General features: G+C 42.9%; 2 protein-coding genes across 2 annotated transcripts in view; one reads left to right on the top strand and one right to left on the bottom strand.

Annotated features, from left to right (window-relative positions):
* LOC143283690 (iduronate 2-sulfatase-like) overlaps window positions 1–5,642 on the bottom strand; it is a 77,870-nt gene extending 72,228 nt beyond the window's left edge. The window contains exon 1 of the mRNA XM_076589921.1: window positions 5,515–5,642. Coding sequence (XP_076446036.1) covers window positions 5,515–5,605 — 91 coding nt within the window. The 5' untranslated portion in view covers window positions 5,606–5,642. The remainder of the gene's footprint in view (window positions 1–5,514) is intronic.
* A 1,361-nt stretch (window positions 5,643–7,003) lies between these two features.
* Window positions 7,004–12,249, top strand: LOC143283689 (thioredoxin domain-containing protein 9-like). The gene is made up of 3 exons (XM_076589920.1): window positions 7,004–7,102; window positions 9,065–9,156; window positions 10,116–12,249. Exons 2-3 carry the CDS (start codon window positions 9,094–9,096, stop codon window positions 10,728–10,730), a joined length of 678 nt encoding a protein of 225 aa, XP_076446035.1. The 5' UTR covers window positions 7,004–7,102; window positions 9,065–9,093; the 3' UTR covers window positions 10,731–12,249.
* The last annotated feature ends 11,685 nt before the right edge of the window (window positions 12,250–23,934 follow it).

Raw genomic sequence — 23,934 nt, 5'->3', positions numbered from 1 at the left:
CACCTTCGGGGCATTAATAAAAAAAAATAATATCAGTCGTATGTTTCTCAGTTGCTGCAATGGCCGCGGCCGCCCATCCCTGCTGGAGTGACTTAACGGTAAACTCACCAGGTGTGGTGTCGGTGCTTGGAACGTTCTTCCTGATTCCGAAGGGGTCAGTTTTAAGACGCCCCCGTACAGCAATTAGGCTGAGATATAAGGTTTGGGTGTGGCATACAAGGATGCTCATGGATGTTATCTGTTTGTTTGGTGTGTTTTTTAATAAATAAATAAATAAAATAAAATAAAATAAAAAGATGGTCATGTGTGCCACAAGGATGCCAACACCAGTAACTGCGGCTAAGTGATTAGTGGAGGAATTGTGCTGCTGCGGGATACTGTACGGTTGAGTTAATTAAAACGTGTCAGTGCCGCCACTGAGCTGACTACTAACCACAAAAGAACTTGATGATCATTCCCAAATACTTATGTGCATACTATGAGTGCGCGAGCGCACACACACACACACACACACACACACACACACACACACACACACACACACACACACACCATGTGCTCTCTTTTTTTTTCCCCTGACAGCATAGTATACCCACTTGTGCAGTAAATACCCACTCGTACTGGTGCCCTGTGCATCTACATTCACTTCCATGCCCCACCCAACCCAACCATCCAAGAGACTCAAGACAGGGGCTCTTGACCCTGTTCAGGGTAAGGCCGGGATGCAAAGCATTCGCTCGGCGGCTCAAGAAAAAAAAAAAGGGGGGGGGGGGGAGGAGGAGGAGCCCTACTCTCAGGAAATCATTGACTCCCTCCTCCCTCCCCATCCACCACCACCTCCATCACCCCTTCCACTCCCCCCCCTCCCCCCTTCAAACAATTGAGAGCTACACCAACTCTTTCTCCCTCTCTCCCTCCCTCTCTTTCTCTCTCTCTCTCCTTATCTCCAAACAATGAGCTTCCAGTCGCAGTGAAGCAATCTTTGCTCCAGATTCGGTAGCAAAATATTTGTGTAGTCATTAAACAGAAGGGAGAGAGTGTGCCTTCGACGGTGCCGGAGTAGAGACCTCTGACAGCAAAAACAAAAAAAACATTTGTAAGCATTTACAACAGTGTGGTGACTTCTTTGGTTCTGTATATATAAGCAATACGTTTACGGCACTTTGGTGGGGGAGGGGGAGGGGGACGGGCGGCGGCGGGGGGCGGAGGTGGGGGCGGGGTACATACAGAGACAGAGAAAGACACAGTTTATAAAAGACAGGCAGATAGTTATTGATAAATAATGATAAATAAATGCTCTCTCTCTCTCTCTCTCTCTCTCTCTCTCTCTCTCCCTCTCTCTCCTAACCTCTCTTCCTCCGTCCCCACCCCCAAAAATCTTCTGACCTATTTTTCCTTCTTCCATCCCGGCGTTTAGACCTACCACCCTCTCACCACCACCACCACCACCACCACACAATAGAATGGTAAGTGACAGAACAAACAAAAAAGAAACAGACGAAAAAACAGCAGCACCCTAGCTACCGTGTACAGGTCTAAGGGGGGTGGAGAACAATGCTTACCCGTGGGCAGACTGAGCGCCAGAGAAACAGCCTGCACGTGGGGGGACAGGAAAACACATTTGTACTGCGACAGAGAGACAGACATAAAGAGAAAGAGAGAGATGGGGATGGACAGAGAGATGTAAAGAAAGAGAGGGGGGATAGAGAGAGACAGAGAGTGAGATGGAGAGAGAGAATGAATGAATGAATGATTTTTTTTTTATCTTTTTTTTTTTTTTTTTAATATTTCATTCCCTCTTTGGATTTACAATTTCCACGTTCACTCGTGTGTACACGAGTGGGCTTTTACGTGCACGACCGTTTCTACCCCGCCATGTAGGTAGCCATACTCTGTTTTCGGGGGTGTGCATGCTGGGTATGTTCTTGTTTCCATAACCCACCGAACGCTGACATGGATTACAGAATCCTTAACTTGCGTATTTGATCTTCTGCTTGCATTTTCACAGGAAGGGGATTAAAGGCACAAACAGGTCTGCACATAACTTGACCTGGGAGATCGGAAAAATCTCCACCCTTTACCCACCAGGCGCCGTTACCGAGATTCGAAACCGGCACCGTCAGATTGAAAGTCCAACGCTTTAACCATTCCGCTATTGCACACATAAAACTAATCAAGGCATGTGTAAAACCACATACACACATACGATGATACAGGCACACAAGAAAGAATTTCATTTTCCGGTGGTAATAGAGTAAGCAAGAAAGAGTGAGAGAAAATGAGAGAGAAGGTGAGAGAGACACAGAGACAGATAGCAAGTGATAGAGACAGAAACAGAGAGAGAGAGAGCAAAGCAATACTAATAGATGGTATAGTAGCCTGGATAATCACTTCTTCTCAGGCTCGCTTGTGTGTGTGTTAAATGAAGAAAATGTTTGAAATTAATATACACAAAAGAGCCCTTTTTTATGTGGATAACAATACCAGCATATGTTTACAGGCATATAGTTGATTTATGTGCATGTATGTATTGAAAACAAAGTGTGTGTGTGTGTGTGTGTGTGTGTGTGTGTGTGTGTGTGTGCCTATGCCTGTGTGTGTGTGCCTCTGTCTGTGTGTTTCTGTGTTCATGTATGTGTCTTTGCGTGTGTATTGGTATGTCTGTGTGTGCAGGAGTATAAATATGCAGTCACACCGCCTACACAAATGCGTGCAAATGAGAGTGCATAATATACATACTGCATATTTATATATATATATATCATTTACCAGTAAATAAATGTATACATATTGTAAGCACGCAAAAATACCAATGTAAATATAACGCACGCAAGCAAATAAATGAAAAGGTATTGTAAGTGTACCACACCAAAGCCACATAGTAATTCATAGGTCAGATAACAAACACTGTTCATAGTCATTTGAAATAAACCATACCTCAGTTGTCATGTTTTAAAACAAAAGAACAATAACAAATACAGACATGGGTATACGGTAGAGGGATAGTGGAGTGGAGAGGAACACGGGTGGAGCAGGAGTGGGGCAATGCCCCTGAAGTAAATAATTGCATGATAAATCTGAGCTTTGTGGGAAAATAATAGTGTCAGATCTGAAAGGCTTAATAAACTGATCGGATGCATTTGAAATCCAAGCAGCAGTAGATGTTTAGTTTGTAAATCCAGGGTTGGTGTAGCGTGGTTCGTTTGGAGCCTTTGTCAAACACGTTCGTTCGCGTAGTAATAGATTTCCGTCATTTCCGATAATAAAATTATACGGGTCGGACAAGCTGGTCTTGTCATGAATACTCGAGGAATCAGTGTTGAGTTTAATTCGACATTACAGTGTTCAGTCGTGGTTGCATGCTGAGAACTCTTGTGACCAAGGACCCAACTATTATTAGTGTAGAAAACACTACAGTTGGCCTCTTTTTTTCTGCTTTCTTTTTTTCTTTGTGAATGTGGTATAGATCATTTCAGTTGTACACATATGAAATGTGACTCATGCAATGTAATTCAAGCTACTTCACTTTTATTTCAATGAATTCACTGGCACAAGGGATCAAAACAACAACTGCTTACATATTCTTTCAAAAATTAGATTCATGTTTTCATAAGTGTCTTTCACTTTAAAATTCTGATATTGTCTGAACAACACACACACACACACACACACATGTGCCACACACACACACACACACACACACGCATGTGCCACACACACACACACACACACACACACACGTGCACAATTTACTCACACACTGTTACACAGATCGAGCCATTCAACCAGCAAGTACTCTCTCTCTGTATCATGTCTGTCTTATACACTCACACTCACATGTGTGGGCATTTACTCACACAGTGTTGCACAGATCTACTCATCTAGCCATTCAACCAGCAAGTGTGTTTTTTTTCTCTGTGTGTTATCTATATCCTAGCCTCATGCTGATCTTTGTTCTTGTTTAGGGGGATCACAGGGAGAAGGAGAGCCCCATTTGCAAACCCTTTTTTTAATCCTGAAAATTCAATATTGCCAAACATTATAGTAACACCTTTTTTTTTTAATAATAGTTTTTAGTCAGTTTAAGCTCTTTCATCATACTAATATGATTTTTTTTAAATATTATAATCACATTATCATCTGCTCTCTCCATTTCATTTATTCCACCCTACCTAAGCAGCAACAGATTGATAAATTCTCTCTCTTTCTCTCTGTCTCTCTATCTCACCCTCCCTCTCTCTCAATCTCTACTTCTTTGTCTTTTTTCTTCTTCTTCCATTTTATTTGTTGTTGTTCTTTTGTGTGTAAAACAATAAAAGACCATATTGCAAATAATCAACATTAAACAAGAGAAGCAAGGCCTTTGAGTCTCAAGTGTGACACCAGCTTTAACCAAACAAAAAGATACTGTAAGGCAGATCATTAGGCAAACACACACAGAGAGAAACACAAACAGACACACACACACACACACACACACAGACTAATGTGACTGACATTTGACCTCTAAATTTACAAAGCCTTGATGTTGTAGCCAAAACAAATAACTATTCCATGATTAATTGAAAATGGTTAAAAAAAAAAAACCTCATGCAATAAATTATGGATTCACAACAATATGCCATAATGTGACCCTGACCTTTGACCTCCCACCTTTTCTGTTTACAATGGGTTTATTCTCACCCTATCCAATCATTGTATCAAATCTGATGAAAATTGCATACAAGATCACCTCTCTTGCAGAATTTATTCCTTCCTTTTCAGTAACATATGGCAGATTGTGACCTTAAATTTTAACTTATGGGTTTGTTTGTTTTTAAATCATGTTGTACCTATAATCAGTCAAAATACTCAATCAGAGTTAAATTGAATGTAAGACACGGTCTCTCTATCAGCTTTTCTTTTCTTTTCCTTTTTTTTTTTTTTTTTTTTTAAGTGTGTGTGTGCCAAATAATGACCTTGACCTTTGACCACTCTCCCTGCTCACTATATCATCATAGCCGGATGACTTCAAAGGTCTTAATACCTGCCATCCTGCCAAGTTTCATGCCTATGGCACTTGTAGCAACATTACAGTTTACCATGGAGACACACACACACACACACACACACACACACCATGCCATCACATAGACTCCGGCACTGTTTATACACAAGTCAAAAACGCTTGAAATGAACTTATGATGTTATCTTTGACGAAAAAGTATGTAAGCTGTGAGACTTAGTATTGAAGTCATTATCACATAGTAATGTTTACAACTGACACAACCAGTACTTCACACACACACACAGAGTTTATATCACTTCTAAAACGTAATTGTCAATGCACTCCACTTATGTGGTTACACCTGATCCCTTAGTCCTCCCAGAACACACACGTGCGCATGTATTTCAACAATAATATACATATGCACACATCCATATAATGTGTGCGCACCCCCCCCCCCCCCCCCCCCCCCCACACACACACACAAAACACCACCACCACCACACCCAACCCCCATTCATACACACCTGGGTCCGCAACCGCGAAGTCCCCCCAGCCGAGAACAGCAAGGCAAAAAAGACTCAGTCGACCAACAAGAACTGCCAAAGCCGCAGTCATTTTGCTCCCATCTGATCGCAGCGCAGCCGTCAGCCCGAGTGACGATCTACTCGCCGAGGAGGCTGATAAACGGGAGGCGGGCCGCTCGCTGCCAGCGGGCCAAGCATTGTTTCAACTCATGTGTCTAGACAGCAGCGGTCGAAGAGAGAGACAGAGAGAGAGAGAGATGCTTGTCAGTAGTGGAGCACTTTCGCAGAGCAAAGCCTCAGAAAAGCGTGGATGTGCTTTGAGGGAGGTTACTTTCAACGAAACGATTGAAGGGCAGCTTAACGTTGCCTCCCTTGATACAATATGGTCGATCGACTGTTGTTGTCATGTATTACCGTGCGTTCTTTTTGCGGTGTCATTTCAGATCATGTCACAGGAACACACACACACACACACTGGCGCACACACCCTCGCACACAAGTATAAAATTACTACGCAACACACACACAGAGTTCTGAGTTATTCACACACACACACACACACACACACACACACACACACACACGGTGTGGAGTGATAACCTATAGGTCACGCGTCCGCCTAGGAAGCGAGACTAGAGAATCTGAGCGCGCTCGGCTGGTTCGAATCACGCTTCTCGATCCCCTCCACTGACTACAGGTCTCTTGAGTGGTGGTCTGGACGCTAGTCATTCGGATGAGTCGATAAACCGAGGACCCGTGTGCAGCATGCACTTATCTCACGTTCAAGAACCCACGGCAACAAAAGGGTTGTCCCTGGCAACATTCTGTAGGAAAATGCACTTCGATAGGAAAAACAAATACTGAAAACTGCACGCAGGGAAAAAAAAACTGATGGGTACTGGCGCTCTCAATGTAGCGACGCGCTCTCCCTGGGGACTGAGAGCAGCTCGAATCAGTTTCACACAGAGAAATATGTTGTGACAAAAAAAGGAGAGAAATACAAACACTACACACACACACACACACACACACACACACACACACACACACACACACACACACACACACACACACACACACACACACACACACGTCAGAGTGAGGCAGACAGAGAGCGGAGGAAAACATTACTGCATACGCTTCTTTGTTGTGGTTGAGTTTACATTTGAGACTATTATAGTCTACTACACTTTGATCCTGGTCCATCATCACCCTATCCACACGATCTCCTCTACCCCGTACAATTTATTTAGCCGATCGTTACAGCTTTCTGGTCGTATACTGAAACGTCTTTCGATTCTCGGCTTTTGTCAACATGAACTTTGTGAACACGATTATGTTGAAGAAGCTCGAGCGATACTTTCCAGATCACCGGAGCAACAAACTAAACATTCCGCCTCCAAAGCGAAAAGGTCTCAGTTTGTCATTGGTGCAGTCTTGCCCGATTACCCAATGAAATGTGCTGTTGAAGTTCCAGTTAGGCTTGGCTAAAAACCGGAAATAGCATGTTCTGTGTACCAGTTTTGGCAAGTTTTGTCTGACAAAGTCGCAGTTGCCGTGTTTAACAGAAGTTCATTACAGATTCAAGGTACGATTATTGTTTTTGTCTATTTGTCATAGCTAAGACTTGGTATATGTGTAGTAATTATGAATCTTAGAATTCTCCTGGGTGGTTTTTTTTAACATGTTCACTATTTCTGTGCCTTTGTGGGCTTGTCTGCCTCGTTACCATGATGATCAACATGCGGCTGGCGTGAGGTCCTATGTTGATGATTATAATTCAGATTGATGTTGAAGATTCTGGATCTGGATCGATACGTCGCTACATCCATTTACTGGCATAAACGCGACGGTGGGGGTGCGCAGCACGTTGGTGTTACTGGCTTCTGGCTTTTGCCAGAGCCGATTTAAAACTATCCACTGACTTTTTGTGGACGATGGTATCGTCTAGATGGTTCCACTCAATTATTGTCTTTGGAAAATAAGAGTATCGGTACTGGTCGGTATTTGTTTCAGGGACACAGTAGCATCTATCGTTGTTTCTAATATAGTTTTCTACAGGGTTTTGCGACATGTATGCGCTCTTGTCTCTCGTGGAGCGTTAAGAAAGATGTATGACTAATTGTGATCATGTGTATGTGTGATGTACAAATACTGAAATAGGAATATGAGTGTGCAGACAATGCCAGAACTCTTATTTTAGAAATGTGAACTACAAAAAGTACTATTATATATATTATTATTATTACTAGCACCAGCCACATCAGATATACAGGTACATGAATCATTGATCATTTAATACTATTCATAGTATATAATATTTGTATTATATTCTGCTGTATGTTTTCCATTACATGACTAACTTAAGATTGCTGATGAACTTTTCATGGTCAAGGCATATTGGGTATTTTCATGTTTCCATACTGTATCCAGACATAGATTGAAAGATCATATAAGTTTGTGTTTGAGCATGTTCTTCATATACAATAATAATTATAAATTTATATTGAAGGTGATTCATGTATGACTGCTAGCTGGTCTCCATGTCTGATGACCTGGGAGACAAAACAAATCAACCTACCAGTTGTGCCAAATTGGGGATCAAATATATAGCACTCAATACACACATGGTCATTACATCCTTTTGTTATAACTAAGTATAGGACTAATTGTTGCAGTTGCTGCAGTGTAGCATTCAGATGAAAGCACATATTTTTGTGTCTTGTAGACAGTGCATAGAATAGATCCTGTTTATCACTAGCACACATGACATAGGACAGCCAAAAAAAAAAAATTGAGAGGATGTAGTCATCACTGGGGACAAGATGAAGATGCGAAATATGAAATCTGACAAAATAAATGCTGTGATAAAAGAAAACTGATAACACACACACACACACACACTCTCTCTCTCTCTCTCTCTCTCTCTCTCTCTCTCTCTCTCTCTCTGAAAAATGCATTGAATACATTTCTGGTTGCTTTTACTATCTCACTGAAACATTTCATTTTGATTTATAATTTTAAGAGCAAGAGTGTAAAATTGAAACAGAAGGAAAAGAAATAGTTTATAATTTGAATAATTACTCATGGTTATATGCAAGCAAAACCAAAGTAATGATACCATTAAGCAAGAACTTAACAGTTAACTCATTGTATATTATCTCAGCAGAGATAACTATGGGCAAAAATAATGTTTGACTTTTTTTATTTCTTTGTTTTATGTTTTCAACATTTCAACTCAAGGGTAAGCACTTACTGGCACACAGCATTGTGACAAAAGCAAGGAGGCTATAACAATGCGATGAAATTTCCTATATATTGTATTTCATTATTACTCTTCAGTAATTTTACAGATTTCTCATTGTGAAAGTCAGCCTGCTCTGACAAAGTAGTTTTATGATAATTTAACACTGATTTTTTATATCACCTATTTGTATTTCTTTTAAAGTTTTATTGGTTGCAAAAACTTGAATGTACATCAGTACATGTATATGTGCACCTTTCAAATTGGACTTTTCCACAGAATTTGTGATTGCTTTTGTATTCACAGGTATTACAGGTGGAGAATAGACATTCAACATGGCGGCAAACCCTATTGTTGAGCAGACTTTGCTGCAAGCCACCCAAGTTATAGAAAAGCAGGTATTTGTTGATTCTGTTTTGTGCACATAAATGTAATTTAGAAAAGTGTTTGGGTGAAAATGTGTGTGTGTGTGTGTTTGACTGTGAGTGTGTATTCATTAGTATGTGTGAATCTTTAAAAAATATTTCAAAATGTGATGCTTCCACTAAGCAGTATTTGACCAATCAACACAAAAAACCCCATTTCTTTTCATTTTGTACTTAAGGTATAAAGCAGCAGCAAAATGTCTGAAAATATTTGTTGATTAATTTTTCATAAAAAGATTTTTTTTTCAATTTTTTCACCAACTGGTATGCATAATTTAAAATTCCATTACTTCTGGCAACAGTTAATTTGTGTTTATCCTTGTTTAGGTTTTAGTTAAACATTTTTTTCAAGGATATCTGGAAGTGTGGGGAAAACAGAATGTGTTCTTAGATATGCTCACACATGCATTTGTGCTCTTGCTGTGTGTGAACACCCAGATTCTAATTTTGTATATTTTTAAAGTGTTTTCCAGGGGTGAAGAAAAAAAACGTGAACGATGATAATGTCTGATATGTTTATATCAGTTTATTTAGTGTTAGGATTATATTAAGATGGGAATTTAAAACAAAATTGTGCTAAATTGTAAATTGTAAATTAAAACAGAAGATCATATAATCTTCACACACTTTTGAAATTTTCCCCCCACAAGAAATATCCAAATATCTGGTTCCATGTTATTTTTATGGTAATCATGATCTAAGATTTTCTGATATATTTTATATGAATTAATGCATATAAGAGAATATATATCTGTTAAAGTTCATGAAAAAATATATATAATTTTGTAAGGAAAATCAGATCACTTAAAATCACTTAAAATTATGTTGATTGCCATAAGACAATTGCTAGAAATACTAGTATGTAGCTGTCACTTTTATTACTTTCTTCAGTTTGATTCCATTCATGCCTGTTTGTTCCCCCACCCCTTCAGGTGGATGCAGAGATTGCCAAGCTGGATAACATGGAAGAAGACGATTTTGAGGCATTGCGACGGCGCCGCATGGAAGCCCTGAAGAAGCAGCAGCAGCAGAAACAGGAGTGGTTGAACAGTGGGCATGGAGACTACACAGAGATCACCACCGAGAAAGAGTTCTTCGAACAGTCCAAGAAGTCCAAGAACCTGGTCTGCCACTTCTACCGGGACACCACCTTCCGCTGCAAGATCTTGGACAAGCACCTGGCGCTCCTGGCCCCCAAGCACTTGGAGGCCAAGTTCATTTGCTTCAACGTGGAGAAATGCCCCTTCCTGGTGGAGAGGCTGCGGATCAAAGTCCTGCCCACCATCTGCATTGCCAAGGATGGGAAAACCACAGATTACATTGTAGGGTTTGATGACCTTGGGGGCAGGGATGAGTTTCCAACGGAGATGCTGGAGTGGCGTTTGGGTCGCGCTGATGTCATTAATTATTCAGGCGACCTCATGACCCCACCCTGGGATCCTAACAACGAAGGTGGCAAGAAGAAAATCTTTGGTCATGCCAAACAGAGCAAAAAGACCATTCGCGATGATGGTGATGATGACAGTGATCTTGATGATGATTGGTGAGATTTTTTTTTTCTTTTAGTGTATAATTCCATTTTATAAACCTGTAATTCAAGTTTTTCTTTACAGAGAACATAATTTGAATCATATGTTCTGTACTTTGTTGGCTATTTAACTGTCAACATCAAATGATAAGATAAAAATGACAGAAGATAGGTACTCAGTGTGAGGGAAAGATCAAAGATTTAAGGGAAATAACAGACAGGTACTGTGTTAGTGTAAGCAAAAATGTGTTGGTCAGTCACAGTTGACAACAGGTATTTCATGAAAACATTGTAGCCTCTGTTAAAATTGTTCTGATTGTTCAGATTGAGGAAGAGAGATAACCGGGTTCAAGCTGAGCAGCAGAGATTATTCCACTGACAATAGTGAGATGCACTGGTGTTCATGTACTTGGTGTATATGTACACATTTTCATAGAATGGTTTTCAATTTCAGAGAGAAAGGTGTTTTGTAAAAGTGTTCTGTTTTTCAGTAGGACCTTTTTGAATGCAAGGAAAATTCATTTTCTTCGTATGTAACCCCCTGCTTTCTTCTTCATACAGCTTTTACTTGTTGCCTCTGGTTTATTTTGTTAAACAGTTGTCGTATAGGTGCCAATTTTAACCTAATTTAAGCACAGAAACCACTTCCCTCAACCCATTTCCACCTCCCCTTCTTTTTACAGTCTTAGAATCAGTTATTTAACTGACGAGGAATAGTAGATACTAAGATCTGTCACATGATTGTCAACTTTTAATTTTTGATTCAGAATAAATAAATGTGTCATGACATCTTCTGATGAGGTGGGTCTGAATGCATTAGCAGATTGTCAGTGGTGATGGAGACAAGTATATAATGCTCTTTATAAAAAAAAAATATATCATTATTCTTATAAAATTATTCCTGTCAGTAATATTTTCATTTATATACAAGGGTCAAAATTCCTACACATGAATCTGAATGATTGCCCATGTCAGAACATTTCAAAACATGGATGAAGTTTTTTCCATGCATAAAGCGTATGTGTAGCCAATAGTATAGTTTTTGTATGTGTGCATATGTCTGTGAGCATTGCAGGTACTGAGAAGTGGTTGAGAATGTGCAAGTGTGTGATTTTTGTTCATAAAGCATGAGTGTTTTTGTTTTATATTAGATGTTGTGTGCTTAATAGTGTGTGTGTGTGGTGAAAGATTTGGGGGGAAAATGTACTTGCACTTGACCCCTTTCCATTTGAGACATTCTGATCTGTTGGCCATCAGATTAGATTTTATCTTGAATATTTTTATTGCTACCCATATGAATTATTATTTTTGATTGGAGCTGAATCACTTTTCGCCTGTAAAAAGGGATTGTTGCTCAGTGAATATCTATACATTGCACAGGCTATGAACTGAAACCTTCCTTGCATATGTGCATATTTTCTGCAGTGATTTTGGTTGCACTGCCATTGAAGCATTTGAAGTTTTACACTGGTGAAAGAGGGTGGTGTTTATGTTTCATTAAGAAAAAATAAAAAGCATGGAATTAACAAAATTAACAAGGTTTCACACTTTTTTGTTTGTTTGTTTTATTTTGGTTTTGGGGGGTTTTTTTGTTTTGTTTTTTGTTTTGTTTTTTTGTTTGTATGTTTTGCTTTTCAAAGAATTATTTTGTTTTCTACATGGTCTCTCTCTCTCTCTCTCTCTCTCTCTCTGTCTATCTATCTATCTCTCTCTCTCTCTATATATATATATATATATATATATATCCCACTCTATCTCCCCCACATTCTTCCAGCAAAGAAAAAAACAACAATAATGATTGCAAGAAACACATTTTTGTGTAATAAAAAATTGTGTAGCAGTTTGATGCAGTCTCATGCTTTCAGTCTGCTGTCATGAGGTCTGGCAAAATACTTGGGAAAACAGAAAATATTTATTACATCAACAAGCAGTACATAGGTCTTGCACCACATGACACAAAGAATTCAATTTTACCTTATAGTTGCAGATGTTAGGGAGGGCAAATCAGTGATCCTGTTTAACTGTGGATTGTGCTGCTTCAAAACATGATCTGTGATTTTTCTGTTGGAAATACTGTGGAAAAGTATTTGAAAGCTTGATTTGCACTATGTATTCAATTTTTCAAACGTAAACTGTCTTATTTTGGGATTATACCTTGAACTATTAATTTCAGCAACATCCTTAAATAATGTTTCAGGCCAGTTCAGATAAAAAGAGGTCTCATTTAGAAAAGTAAAAAAAGAGTTGCCATCACAATGTCATAGTGACTTTGTAATTTTCATCACATGCACAGAGCTATTTGAATGAACTCGTTGAATGATTGAAAGCATTTATGGGTGACTTGTATGATTGAATAAATGAAAAAATGAATGGCTGAAAAAGAGGGCCCAGAAGAGAAAATCAAGAGAGTGCAACGGTACCACCAGCCAAGCAGAAATAGCAATGAATGAGAAAGACCACTTATGGGTCTATTAGGTTTTATTAATAATGATGATAATAATACGAATAGGGCTCTAGGCCCTTTTCAAATTTGGGTACACACATGCACATGCACATGCACGTGCACACAATAAAGAGGCACAGGGCCTGTGGTGTTCTACATTTGTATAAAGAAGTGGAGGAAGTGCCTGATCTGCAGGGGGAGTTGGTTCCAGACTGTGTCATGAAAAGAGAAAGAATGCTGACAAAAGGATTTTTTTTCTTTTCTGACAGATAGGATGCGAAGCAGATTAGTATCAGGAGATCAGAGCTGACAGGATGGGATGTATTGTTCAAGATAAATTTGAAGAAAGCCACAGCATAATAGGGCAGCGCTGATTTAGTTAAGACTAACCATTACTTTGAATAGGTATTTGATTCAGTTGAAGTGGCATTTGATGAGTGATCCCAAAGGAAAAAAGGTTTACTGCAGAAATTTTAATATAATTTTCTCATGGAAGGTAGTTTGTAGATGTCTGCGTTGACTGAGCTGTTTTTAGAAAATGGTCATTGAGTGAATCCGTTGTCCACATAGTTGTGACAGCATTTGTCATCTGATCGGTAATTTCATTAATGCATGAGTGGGATCTGCAGTCATGAATACTTTATGGAAGGGTTGGTGCCAAGCTCAAATCAAGAAAAAATGCAGCGGAATTGAAATTTTTTAAAGACTTTTGGTATTGGATCGTTGTGCGGCCCTTGCTTTGTTTCCGAAAAAGTTTTACAAGACCATGTACATATAACCGGACAATGGTCACTGATGCTTTTGTTGGACACCGTTATATTGTAAACCAGATCTTTGTGTGTAAATATGGTCGAGTAGTGTGGACGACGTCTTCGTGATTCTAGTTGCACTGTGAATGAGTTTATGCAAACCAAAGAGATTAGTAGCTGAGTCCCATGCGGGTTGTGGTTTAAACAGATTAATGTTGAAATCTCCTAGCAGAATGACATTTTGTTTATGTTTATAAACAGTGTCCATCATTTGTACAAAGTCATCATACCAAGGCAGTCTAGCTGAAGGATTTCTATACAGAAATCCTACAAGGAGAGGGGTAGACTTGGAAGGTTTGACCTGTCTAGTAACCACGTACATTCCACATTGTTGGTTTCCAGGTCATGTCGTCCTTTTGTAAATTGGGAAATGCTTTGATGAATGTATATATCTCTAATCCTGTTTCACCATACTGATTGCTGAACAGGAAATCAAGGCATGTTTCGCTGAGCCTGCGTATACATATATGAATAGGAGGAGAATCATTCAGGAGCATGCAGACATCGTGAAGCTTATTATACAAATGATAAACATTCAGGCGTCCAAGCCATAATCCTTTTTCATTAGTGGACCTGTCAGACTGTTGCACATTAGTAACCATAGTGTAGACTAATAGTAAGGAGTATTTGACAAAACAATATACCTGTGGGGAAAATACACAAAGGGAAAAAGTAAGATAATCACAAAAAATGAACGTAAATCGAGCAAATATCTGTTTTTGGCCATTGCTTGGGCAGGGCAGTACCAACAAATACCACAGGATAGCATTCACCAGTCAGACACAATCCAGTATCCAACAAACAGCAAGCAAGCAAGCAGATAGAAAACTTCAACAACAACAAACAAACAAACAGAAAAACAGTCAGAGAACCATGGCACAGCACAGTCAGAGAACCGTGGCACAGCACAGTCAGAGAATCGCACACAGCACAGTCAGGGAACCACGGCACAGCACAGTCAGAACCGCGGCACAGCACAGTCACAGCACAGGGAACCACGACACAGCAGTCAGGGAACTGCAGCACAGCACAGTCAGAGAACCGTAGCACAGTCAGGGAACCGTGGCAAAGTTCAGCTACAGAACCACAGCAGCACAATACAGTTTGAGGACCACAGCACAGCACAATAGAAATTATTAGAGAACCGCTTTACAGCTAATGGAATAATAAAAATATTAAAAAATCAAAAACGTTTGGCACACATAAAATATCAAATGATAATGATAAGAAGAAGTCTTGTAACAAATTAAAAAAAGTGAGAATTTAGACTTGTGACAATTTAACGCTGGAGAGCAACAAAATCAATCAATGCTGAGTTCTGAATTGCTCTAAGAAATGTAGTGCAAACCACATTTGATAATATATAATATATATAATATAATATAAAAAAAGGAAAAAAAGAACACAACAAAGAATAATGTTGAAATAAAATCAAGAAAAGAAAGAGAAATTTAAAATGTCACTTGAATTTAAAGTACACAATTTCTTGACTGTCTGTTTATGGTACAGCAGCACCATATAAGTTTATATATATATAACTTTGCACCAGAATTTGAATAGTAGAGATTGTTGATCAGTGTGCAGACTGCCAGGTTCAAGGTCTAAAGTGAATTGCAGCTTCACACGATTCAAGTTTATCACGTAAACAGTTTTACTTTCGATACACACACACACACACACACGCATGCATGCATGCACGCACACACGCGGATTTCAGTTCAGAAGTTACAGCCAAAAGGGGGAAAGGCAGGTGGTGGCACCATGAATAGCCAGTTGTACCACCATATGTGGTGGTGGTGTGTGGATCACTGGATGGGAGGGCAGGTCAAGGAATTCTGTCTTGGGAGGAGAGAGGAGGGTGGACTTGGAACCATTCTTATTGGTATTTTTAGAAAAGGAGTCTCCATTAAATCTGGCCGCCATGTTAGGTATTCAGTCCCCTCGGTCAGGCATACCAGCATGAAGAAGGGGACGTGATGGGTAGGGGGCTGGGGGTGTGGGCAAAAGAGGTCGTTTGGGGGGAAGAGGTTTTAGGAACCATGTAGCATGCCCTTTTTACTGGGTTCAGTAGTGCTGGAATAAGCGCCAGTCTCAGGGCCCCCCTCAGTGTGATGAAGGTGTTGCGATGGTCAGTGTACAACACCTTCATGTCGCTGCAGGCCTCTTTCAGACTGTTGTTGCTGGGACATATGACGGCATTCAGTGGGTGTCGTCCTCTGGCACTGAGGGATGATGGATGACGCCTGCATTGCAGCCCTGGGGAATACACCGAGACACTGGGCAATGAGGGTCACCCACTGCTGTTTGGTCACACCTTTAGTCTCTGTTGCTGTTCGGGACTCATGGCAGTCGTTGACACCCACATGAAAGACTGATTTCTTCACAGTGTGCGACAGGGTTTGCCGAGCAAGCCACTCCGTGAGGCTGGAGACCGTCATGTCTTTGGTACACACTGTCTGGTGTTTGTCAGTGGAAGGGGTGCAGTGTGCATGGTCATCTCGACCGGCTGTGGAATCCCCAGGAAGTACAACTGTCATTTCCTTGACAACAGTAATCATCTGGAGAGGGGAGATGGTGGGGAGAGGTGACTTTAGGGAGGAGGCTGGTATACTGCTGGACAAAGTGTTGAGTAATCTGTCACTTTCACTGTCGGCTGCCATGGATGAAGGAGGTGTGTCGGGGGGGGGTGGGGTTGGGGGGGGGCGGCTCCATGGACTGGTGTGGGTGTTGTTTTGGGGATTTGGAATGAGAGCTTTTGGACTTGGGTTTTCGTTGTTTTGGAGGTGAGGTTATGGAGGTAGTAGTCTGATGGTGCATTTGAGTTCTCAGGGCGTCCAGTTCTTCTTCTTCTTCTTCTGCGTTCGTGGGCAGCAACTTCCACGTTCACTCGTATGCACACGAGTGGGATTTTACGTGTATGACCGTTTTTACCCCGCCATGTAGGCAGCCTTACTCCGCTTTCAGGGGTGTGCATGCTGGGTATGTTCTTGTTTCCATAACCCACCGAACGCTGACATGGCGCCGTCACCGTGATTCGAACCCAGGACCCTCAGATTGAAAGTCCAATGCTTTAACCACTCGGCTATTGCACCCGTCGGCGTCCAGGTCAGTTTTGAAGGACTGTCTTGCCTGATGTAGAGCTGACCTCAGGGCGGAGATTTCTGCCTCCAGGGATTGTTTTTGTCTGAGAAATTCCTTCCTGGGAATGAAGTCACCCTGACAGCAGCTGCAGGTTGTAGACAAAGCAGCACTGTCATTGTTGTCGTCCGCTGCAGGCTGTTGTTCATAAGTGATTTTGTCAATGTCACTGTTGTCTGCTGCAGTCTGTTGGTCGTCACTGACGTTGTCAATGTTAGTGTTGTCTGCTGCAGTCTGTTGATCGTCACTGACGTTGTCAATGTTACTGTTGTCTACTGCAGTCTGTTGGTCATCACTGACGTTGTCAATGTTACTGTTGTCTACTGCAGTCTGTTGGTCATCACTGACGTTGTCAATGTTACTGTTGTCTGCTGCAGTCTGTTGGTCATCACTTACTATGTCTATGTCCGGATGTTCCGTCGCTGTGTTGCTTTTGCTGGTGATGTGTGTTGTAGGGTTTTCAGCAGTTTCTGTCATGAAGATGTCGCTGTTGGTGATGTCTGGGGTTTGGTGGGTCTGCAGAGAATGGAGAAGTCGGACCGCCAACTGCTGGTCACTGGAGAGGGGCAGTGAGGAAGGGTGGGGGGATTGGGGTTTTCCGGAATTTAGGGGAGAGGTGTGTAGATTTGGTCTTCTGTCTGTGCGTCCCGCTGAGTCTGCTGCGGTGTAGCTCTGCCGGGAGACATGGCTAGAAGTGTGTTGATTTGGTCTGTCTGCGAGTGTTCCTGTGTCTGCTGCTGTAACACTGCGTGTCAGGGGCCGTCGGGGGCATGTACTAGGCAGTTCAGCGGCTAACGCATGGACGGACGATAGCATGCAGCCTGTGGAATTCCTCGTCTACCCAGGCACGGCATGGCCGGCCCCACACCAGAATCTTGTTGGTTGTGAAGTGTATGTGAGCCGTCAATAACTTTTCCTGGGGTTTATTTTTCAAACAAATTTCCAACGTTGATTGAAATAAATCTGAGGGTAGGGTACTGTAGTCAATAGGCAAGGGTTCAACAGTATTTTTGCCGATTGTTGGTGATGTCCTTCCACGTGCATGACACTTCTTTGGGAGCGTATGCCCCTACATAACGTTGAAACAATGAAAATCGCCAGTGGGGCATATGTTCAGTTACAGTATCAACTGTTTTCTGTGTTGGGTCCAATGAGTGTGTTATGCGTTCAGTTCAAGAAACTGATCCCTGAATGCTGTCAGTGACTTCAGTCTTTTGCATGGATCGCGTCACTCCATCCATGTTGGCCACAGAACCTTGCTGTGGCAGTCCGCTGTGTCACACGAAACTTGGTCATGATGGCGGGGCACTCAACACGAATCAGTGAAAGACTAACACACACAATCTGAGAACATCCATGAGCACATGTCTGATCACATAACATAATATCGACGATGAATTAGAAAAGTCCAGTATGAAACTACACACCACTTCATTTTAATCACAATACACGATGAATCATGTCGAATCTAGCGAACATTTGAAAGCACAAACTGACCACCTCCCTCACAGAGAAGAGATCGAGAGAGAGAGAGATGTCACCGACGACTCGGTGGCGTCTCTGACTGCATGATGTACACTGAGTATATGTATGGTAGTTCTGTCCGACTATGACCATCGGAACAGCAGAGGACTGGTGGCAACTGCTGTCCCGACTATCCGCTGGGCTAGAACTTGATTAATGTGGGGAGTGTCTTGCCGCCCAAGTTACATCCCCACCTTCTCGGGCCAAGAGGGTTTTATAGGACATTCGGCACTGGGGTGGTTCCCAAAGGCCAATAACTGGCCCCCAAAGCTGCATATAGAAAGAGAAAAAATATATACACATACCGTGATATTCCAAACACGCCAGAATGTGCGTCGTTTACCAGTTGTGAGGTGTTGCTTAGTGTGGATTAAAATTTTCAGAATAACAGTTAATTGTAAAATGCTTGGATAAAAATGATGTTCTACTATACATAAAAAGGGGACATTTCTAATTATCCCCCTCCCCCCAAGCTTCACTTTGTCTGAGAGGAGAACGTCTGCTGCCTGTCAGTTCTAAAATATTTTTTTAATCTAGCGGGGAGTGCACTGGTGTGGCCTGTGGCCTCAGTAGTGATTTTGATGCCACCTGCTTAAAAAACAACGACAACAAAAAGGTCAGTCATGGACGGAGCCTCAGTTGACATGCAGTCATCATATTCAGTGAAATTTCCGGCGTAAGATGTGCAGTTTTTTCTGAATGCATGCAGAGAGGGTTTTTTTTTGTTGTTGTTGTTTTGTCCCACGTACTTGACCGGAGCCCTTGGCAACCGCTGTCAACTAAGTCTCTCCCTCGACTACACTTGAACAAGGAGGACCACTTTCGGTGACGGAGAGGAAGGCCGGACACACGAGCCTCCTCTTCCCCCCACCCGGCACCCCACCCCGGCATCTATACTCAGAGGCCACTGAAAGGGGTGACGGCTTTTGCAATATACAATATATCTTAGTCGAATAATCCTATGACGCGGCTATGAATGATTAATGTAAGAGATGACGGATACCGTACACTGATGTCGGCACATGAACGTTACCATTGATGGTGGGATGTTGGTGCTGTGTGCTGCAATAACTGCCGTGCTACTGCAATGGCTTCATCAGTGTGTCCTGAGTGCACGAATTCCGGTTGGTTTCGCCACAGTGTTAGATATACTGACTGTGTACTGATTACGGCTGGAGACTGATTCGTTCCGCCGGAGGTCAATTCGGCCCACTGATTTCCCCGACCTTAGCCGCAATTTCCGAATCATATAACTGATTTGCCATGCTCTCATATACCCCGCAGACAGACACAGCACCCAACAAATGGTCAGTTGTCAAAATCTGCTCAAGTTCACGCCGTACATGTATCCTACTTGTTTAACTACTCAGTTGAAACGACGGTAGGCAACTGTGTTTGTATTGATGATTGATGGCAGAATGTTATATGTATATTTCTGTGTTGTACCGAAGCGCTAAGAATTGAAAGCCCCGGGAGGTTTGTCAGTCAGCTGAAAACATGTCAGTGAGGCCCTCAGTTGCATTCTTCTTCTTCTTCGGCCTGCAACTGAATGTCCATCAGCCGTTAGTCCGGTTATCCATTCAGTGAGTAGAGCAGCCACGTGATCAGTCTGTGGTGCGTAAAAAAAAATTACCGCGAGATTATTATCATTTTATCTGGGTGTCTGTTTTTTGGCAGCGATCGGACGGACGTGACTTGCGCTCAGACTGGAAAAAAGGGATTAACCCGCCTTTTTTTATATTTAATTTATTATTATTATTATTCTTTCCAGGTGTATTTCACCATTTAGTTCACGCTGTGGAAGAAGATTCAGTCATATTGTTCGAGCGCGCGCGTGTGTGCATGTGTGAACGCGTGCGCAGCGTGTGTGCATGTGTTAATACCCGTGGCTAATGTACCGGACAGTTTGCAAGTTTGCCTTTCTTAATGATGCAGCGCTGAGAGAGAGAAACACACACACACACACACACACACACACACACACACACACACAGAGGAGGGGTGGGGTGGGGGACGGAGGTGGGTGTCCGAACTTCTTGTGAAATTTTATTTATATATCTCTCTTCACCGCGACCCACGCACCTACGCAGAGGTCACGGCGACAGGTATAATCAGAATCCATTCTATTTATACTGAAATTCATGCCGGGTCACGGCAGAGGGGCGACGCATGGACACTAATACTGATTTAGAAGTCCTGTTACCAGTGTGTTGTATGGACGACGGCAGAGATGACGATGACATCACAACCGATACACCCATCACCAATGACGACAACTGGGGATTCCCGTTGGTGATCATGTGACTCCACTAGCCAATCAGCGTGACACTGAGCGAGAACTGCACGGATCAGTCCACACACACACACACACACACACACACATATATATATATATATATATATATATATATATATATGCGTCTGTGGGTCAGTCCCATGTGGGTCAGTCCCCAATGATCTATCGGGGTTTGGAGGTAAGCCCACGAAACTGTATAAATATTCCATCATCTTTATCTCCGTGGGTCCCTCCTCCATCCCCGGGATCTGCTGGGACGGGGAAAAGTTGGGTGTCACTCGGCCTGGTGCCGCCCCACCGTCCTGAACAATTAATTTTGATTTTCTTTTGATTTTTTTTCTTTTCTGTGATCAATCGATGCAGGCATTTCACAAATGAATCGAAGCACCTTTGTGTTTCAGTTACCCGGCAAAAGATATCTTCTTCTTCTCTTCTTCTTGATGTAATGCCCACATTCATCAGGTTGATTATTTTGGCATACTGAAAACTGGGTCTGCGCAGCGGGAGGGGGTATGGGTGGGTGGGTAGGGGGGATAGGGAGGGCTGATGGGGCAGGGGGGAGGGGAGGGGAGGATGGAGGGGGGGGGGGATCAGTGAACTCTTGACACAAAAGTGTCAAGAGTGGTGGCTCCAACCACCTCGTCCGGCAGATTGTTCCAGTCCCTGATGGTGCTAGGGAGGAAGGCGGCCTGACGATAGTCGGTGCGGCACTGCAGCTGGCGGAGGTGGTGTTGGTTGCTTCTACGCTGTCTGACCGGGGCAGGTTGGATCTTGCTTTTGTCGAACTGGACTTGGTCATTGAGTATTTTATACAGCATGGCCAGTCTGCTGGATCTTCGACGCTGCAGGACTGAGTGAAGGCCACTGGAGTCGGTCGAGCATGGCGGTGACACTCGATCTGTTGTGGTATCTATTAACCACAAAGCGGGCTGCTCGTCGCTGAACCGCTTCCAGCTGTTTTACGTGTATGTCATGAGGAGGGTTCCCAAACTGTGCAGGCGTACTCTAGAATGGGGCGGACATAGCTCTTGTACGCTGTCTCTTTCAGGTTGGTGGCACTGATCTTCAAGTTGCGCCGCAAGAAGCCTAGGGTCTTGTTGGCTTTGGCACAGATGACTGTCAATGTGCTTGTCCCATGACAGGTTGTTTTGAATGGTCACCCCAAGGTATTTGGCCGACGTCACAGTCTGGAGTGTCTGTCCGTGCAGTTGGTACGTGCTGGTGAAGGGCTGTCTCTTAAGGGTCACTGGGAGGGTGGTGCACTTGCCTGGATGGAATGACATCTCCCAGCTTCTCTCCCAAAGCTATAGCCGATTATGCAGATCTTCTTGCAGTCAGTCGGTGTCGTGGTCTGATGTTCTGACCATGTACACAGCAGTGTCGTCAGCGAAGAGTCTGGTCCGCGCAGTGAGTTGCTCTGGGAGGTCGTTGATGTATACTAAAAACAACGAAGGTCCGAGGACCGAGCCCTGTGGAACTCCTGAACGTACGTTGAAGAACTCTGATGTACTGCCCTCGACTATCACTGCTTGACGTCGGCCGGAGAGGAAGTTTTTTATCCAATTATTGACCTTGCCTGTTTGCGACGCTCCACAGTGGTAAAGTTTGTGGATCAGGAGGCTGTAATTCACCTTATCAAAAGCCTTCGCGAAGTCCAGCACTACAATGTCTGTCTGCTTCCCTCTCTCGGTGTTGTCGGACAGTTCCTCGGTCAGCTCCAGCAGTTGCGTCTCGCAGGATGTTTTCTTACGAAAGCCGTGCTTTTGTGGACATAGTATGTCATTCTGCTCGAGGTGGTCCATGAGACGTGCTGACTACAATGTGCTCCAAGATCTTGCAGGCACACTTGTTAACGAGACTGGTCTGTAGTTGGCTGGGTCATAGTGCTCTCCCTTCTTGAAGATTGGAGTTACGAGAGCATCTTTCCAGTCTGATGGTACTTCGCCTGTCGAGATGGAGGATTGGTAGATCATGTGGTCGTCATTATCAGGGCCACTTCCTCTGCCAACTCCCTCAGGACGCGGGGGCTGATGCCATCCGGTCCGCTTGCCTTATGCGGGTTCTGGTTTTGCAGGAGCTTCTTGACTCCATCGGAGGTTATAGTGATATCCCCTAGTTCAGTGTAGCTGTCTGTTGACATCGTGCATTTCTGCTGAAATTCTGTCTCTGTGAATGTTTTTCCTTCGCTAAAGACAGAGTGGAATTGTGCGTTGAGAGTCTCTGCTTTCTGTTTGGCATCCACTACCAGTCGGCCGTTGACTTTAAGGGGGACGCCTCCGACTTTCGCTGTGCGCTGATGTTTGATCAGCGTCCAGAAGCGCTTGCGGCTCTGTCTTCCCTCCTCGTCCTCAGTCAGTGTTTGGTTAATGTACTTCCAGTACGCACGTCTGGTTTTGCACTGAACATCTCGCTGTAGCTGGCGGAACTTGGCTCGCATGTCGTCACATCCAAGCTTCTTCATCAGCCGGTAGGCTCGATCCCTCTGGTTGATCAGCTTTTTCATATCCGGGGTGATCTAGGGCTTGCTGGATTTTCCTCCTCCGGTGATGACTTTGTGTGGGATGAATTTCTTCACTGCTTCGGTGAGAGTTGTTTTAAACTTTGACCACAGTGTTTCGGTCGAGAGGCTCTCAGTTTCCCCCTCAATTTCTTGTTGGTGGTCACCGCCGCGCAAAACAGTCCTGATACTGTCCCAGTCTGCCTTCAGTGTTATAGAGTGATAGAGTGGGATGTGTCGTTGTACTTGCTTGGGCTTGGGGGCACTAACAGCTACTTCACAGTATACCACGTCATGGCCTGAAAGACCGGGCATTGTTTCCACGCGTGGAATGAGGTGCGGGCTGTTTGTGCAGATCAAGTCTAGAGTGTTCTCTAGTCTGATGGGTACAGTCACAATCTGCTCCAATCCATGATCTTGGAGAAGATCTGCGAACATGTTGTGGAGCTCGACATAGTGTGTTCCCGGTTTTAGCACCATCTGTTGCCAGTCCCATCCTGGTAGGTTCACATCTCC

This window comes from Babylonia areolata, chromosome 7 (genome assembly GCF_041734735.1).
Source record: "Babylonia areolata isolate BAREFJ2019XMU chromosome 7, ASM4173473v1, whole genome shotgun sequence".
Classification (NCBI taxonomy): Eukaryota; Metazoa; Mollusca; class Gastropoda; order Neogastropoda; family Buccinidae; genus Babylonia; species Babylonia areolata.
This window is presented reverse-complemented; position numbering and strand designations above follow the sequence as displayed.

Bases quoted from the DNA above. Each gene is read 5' to 3' on its own strand.
- LOC143283689 (XM_076589920.1), top strand. From the start codon at position 9,094: ATGGCGGCAAACCCTATTGTTGAGCAGACTTTGCTGCAAGCCACCCAA. The intron at 9,157-10,115 runs GTATTTGTTGAT...CCACCCCTTCAG, and splicing joins CCCAAGTTATAGAAAAGCAG to GTGGATGCAGAGATTGCCAA.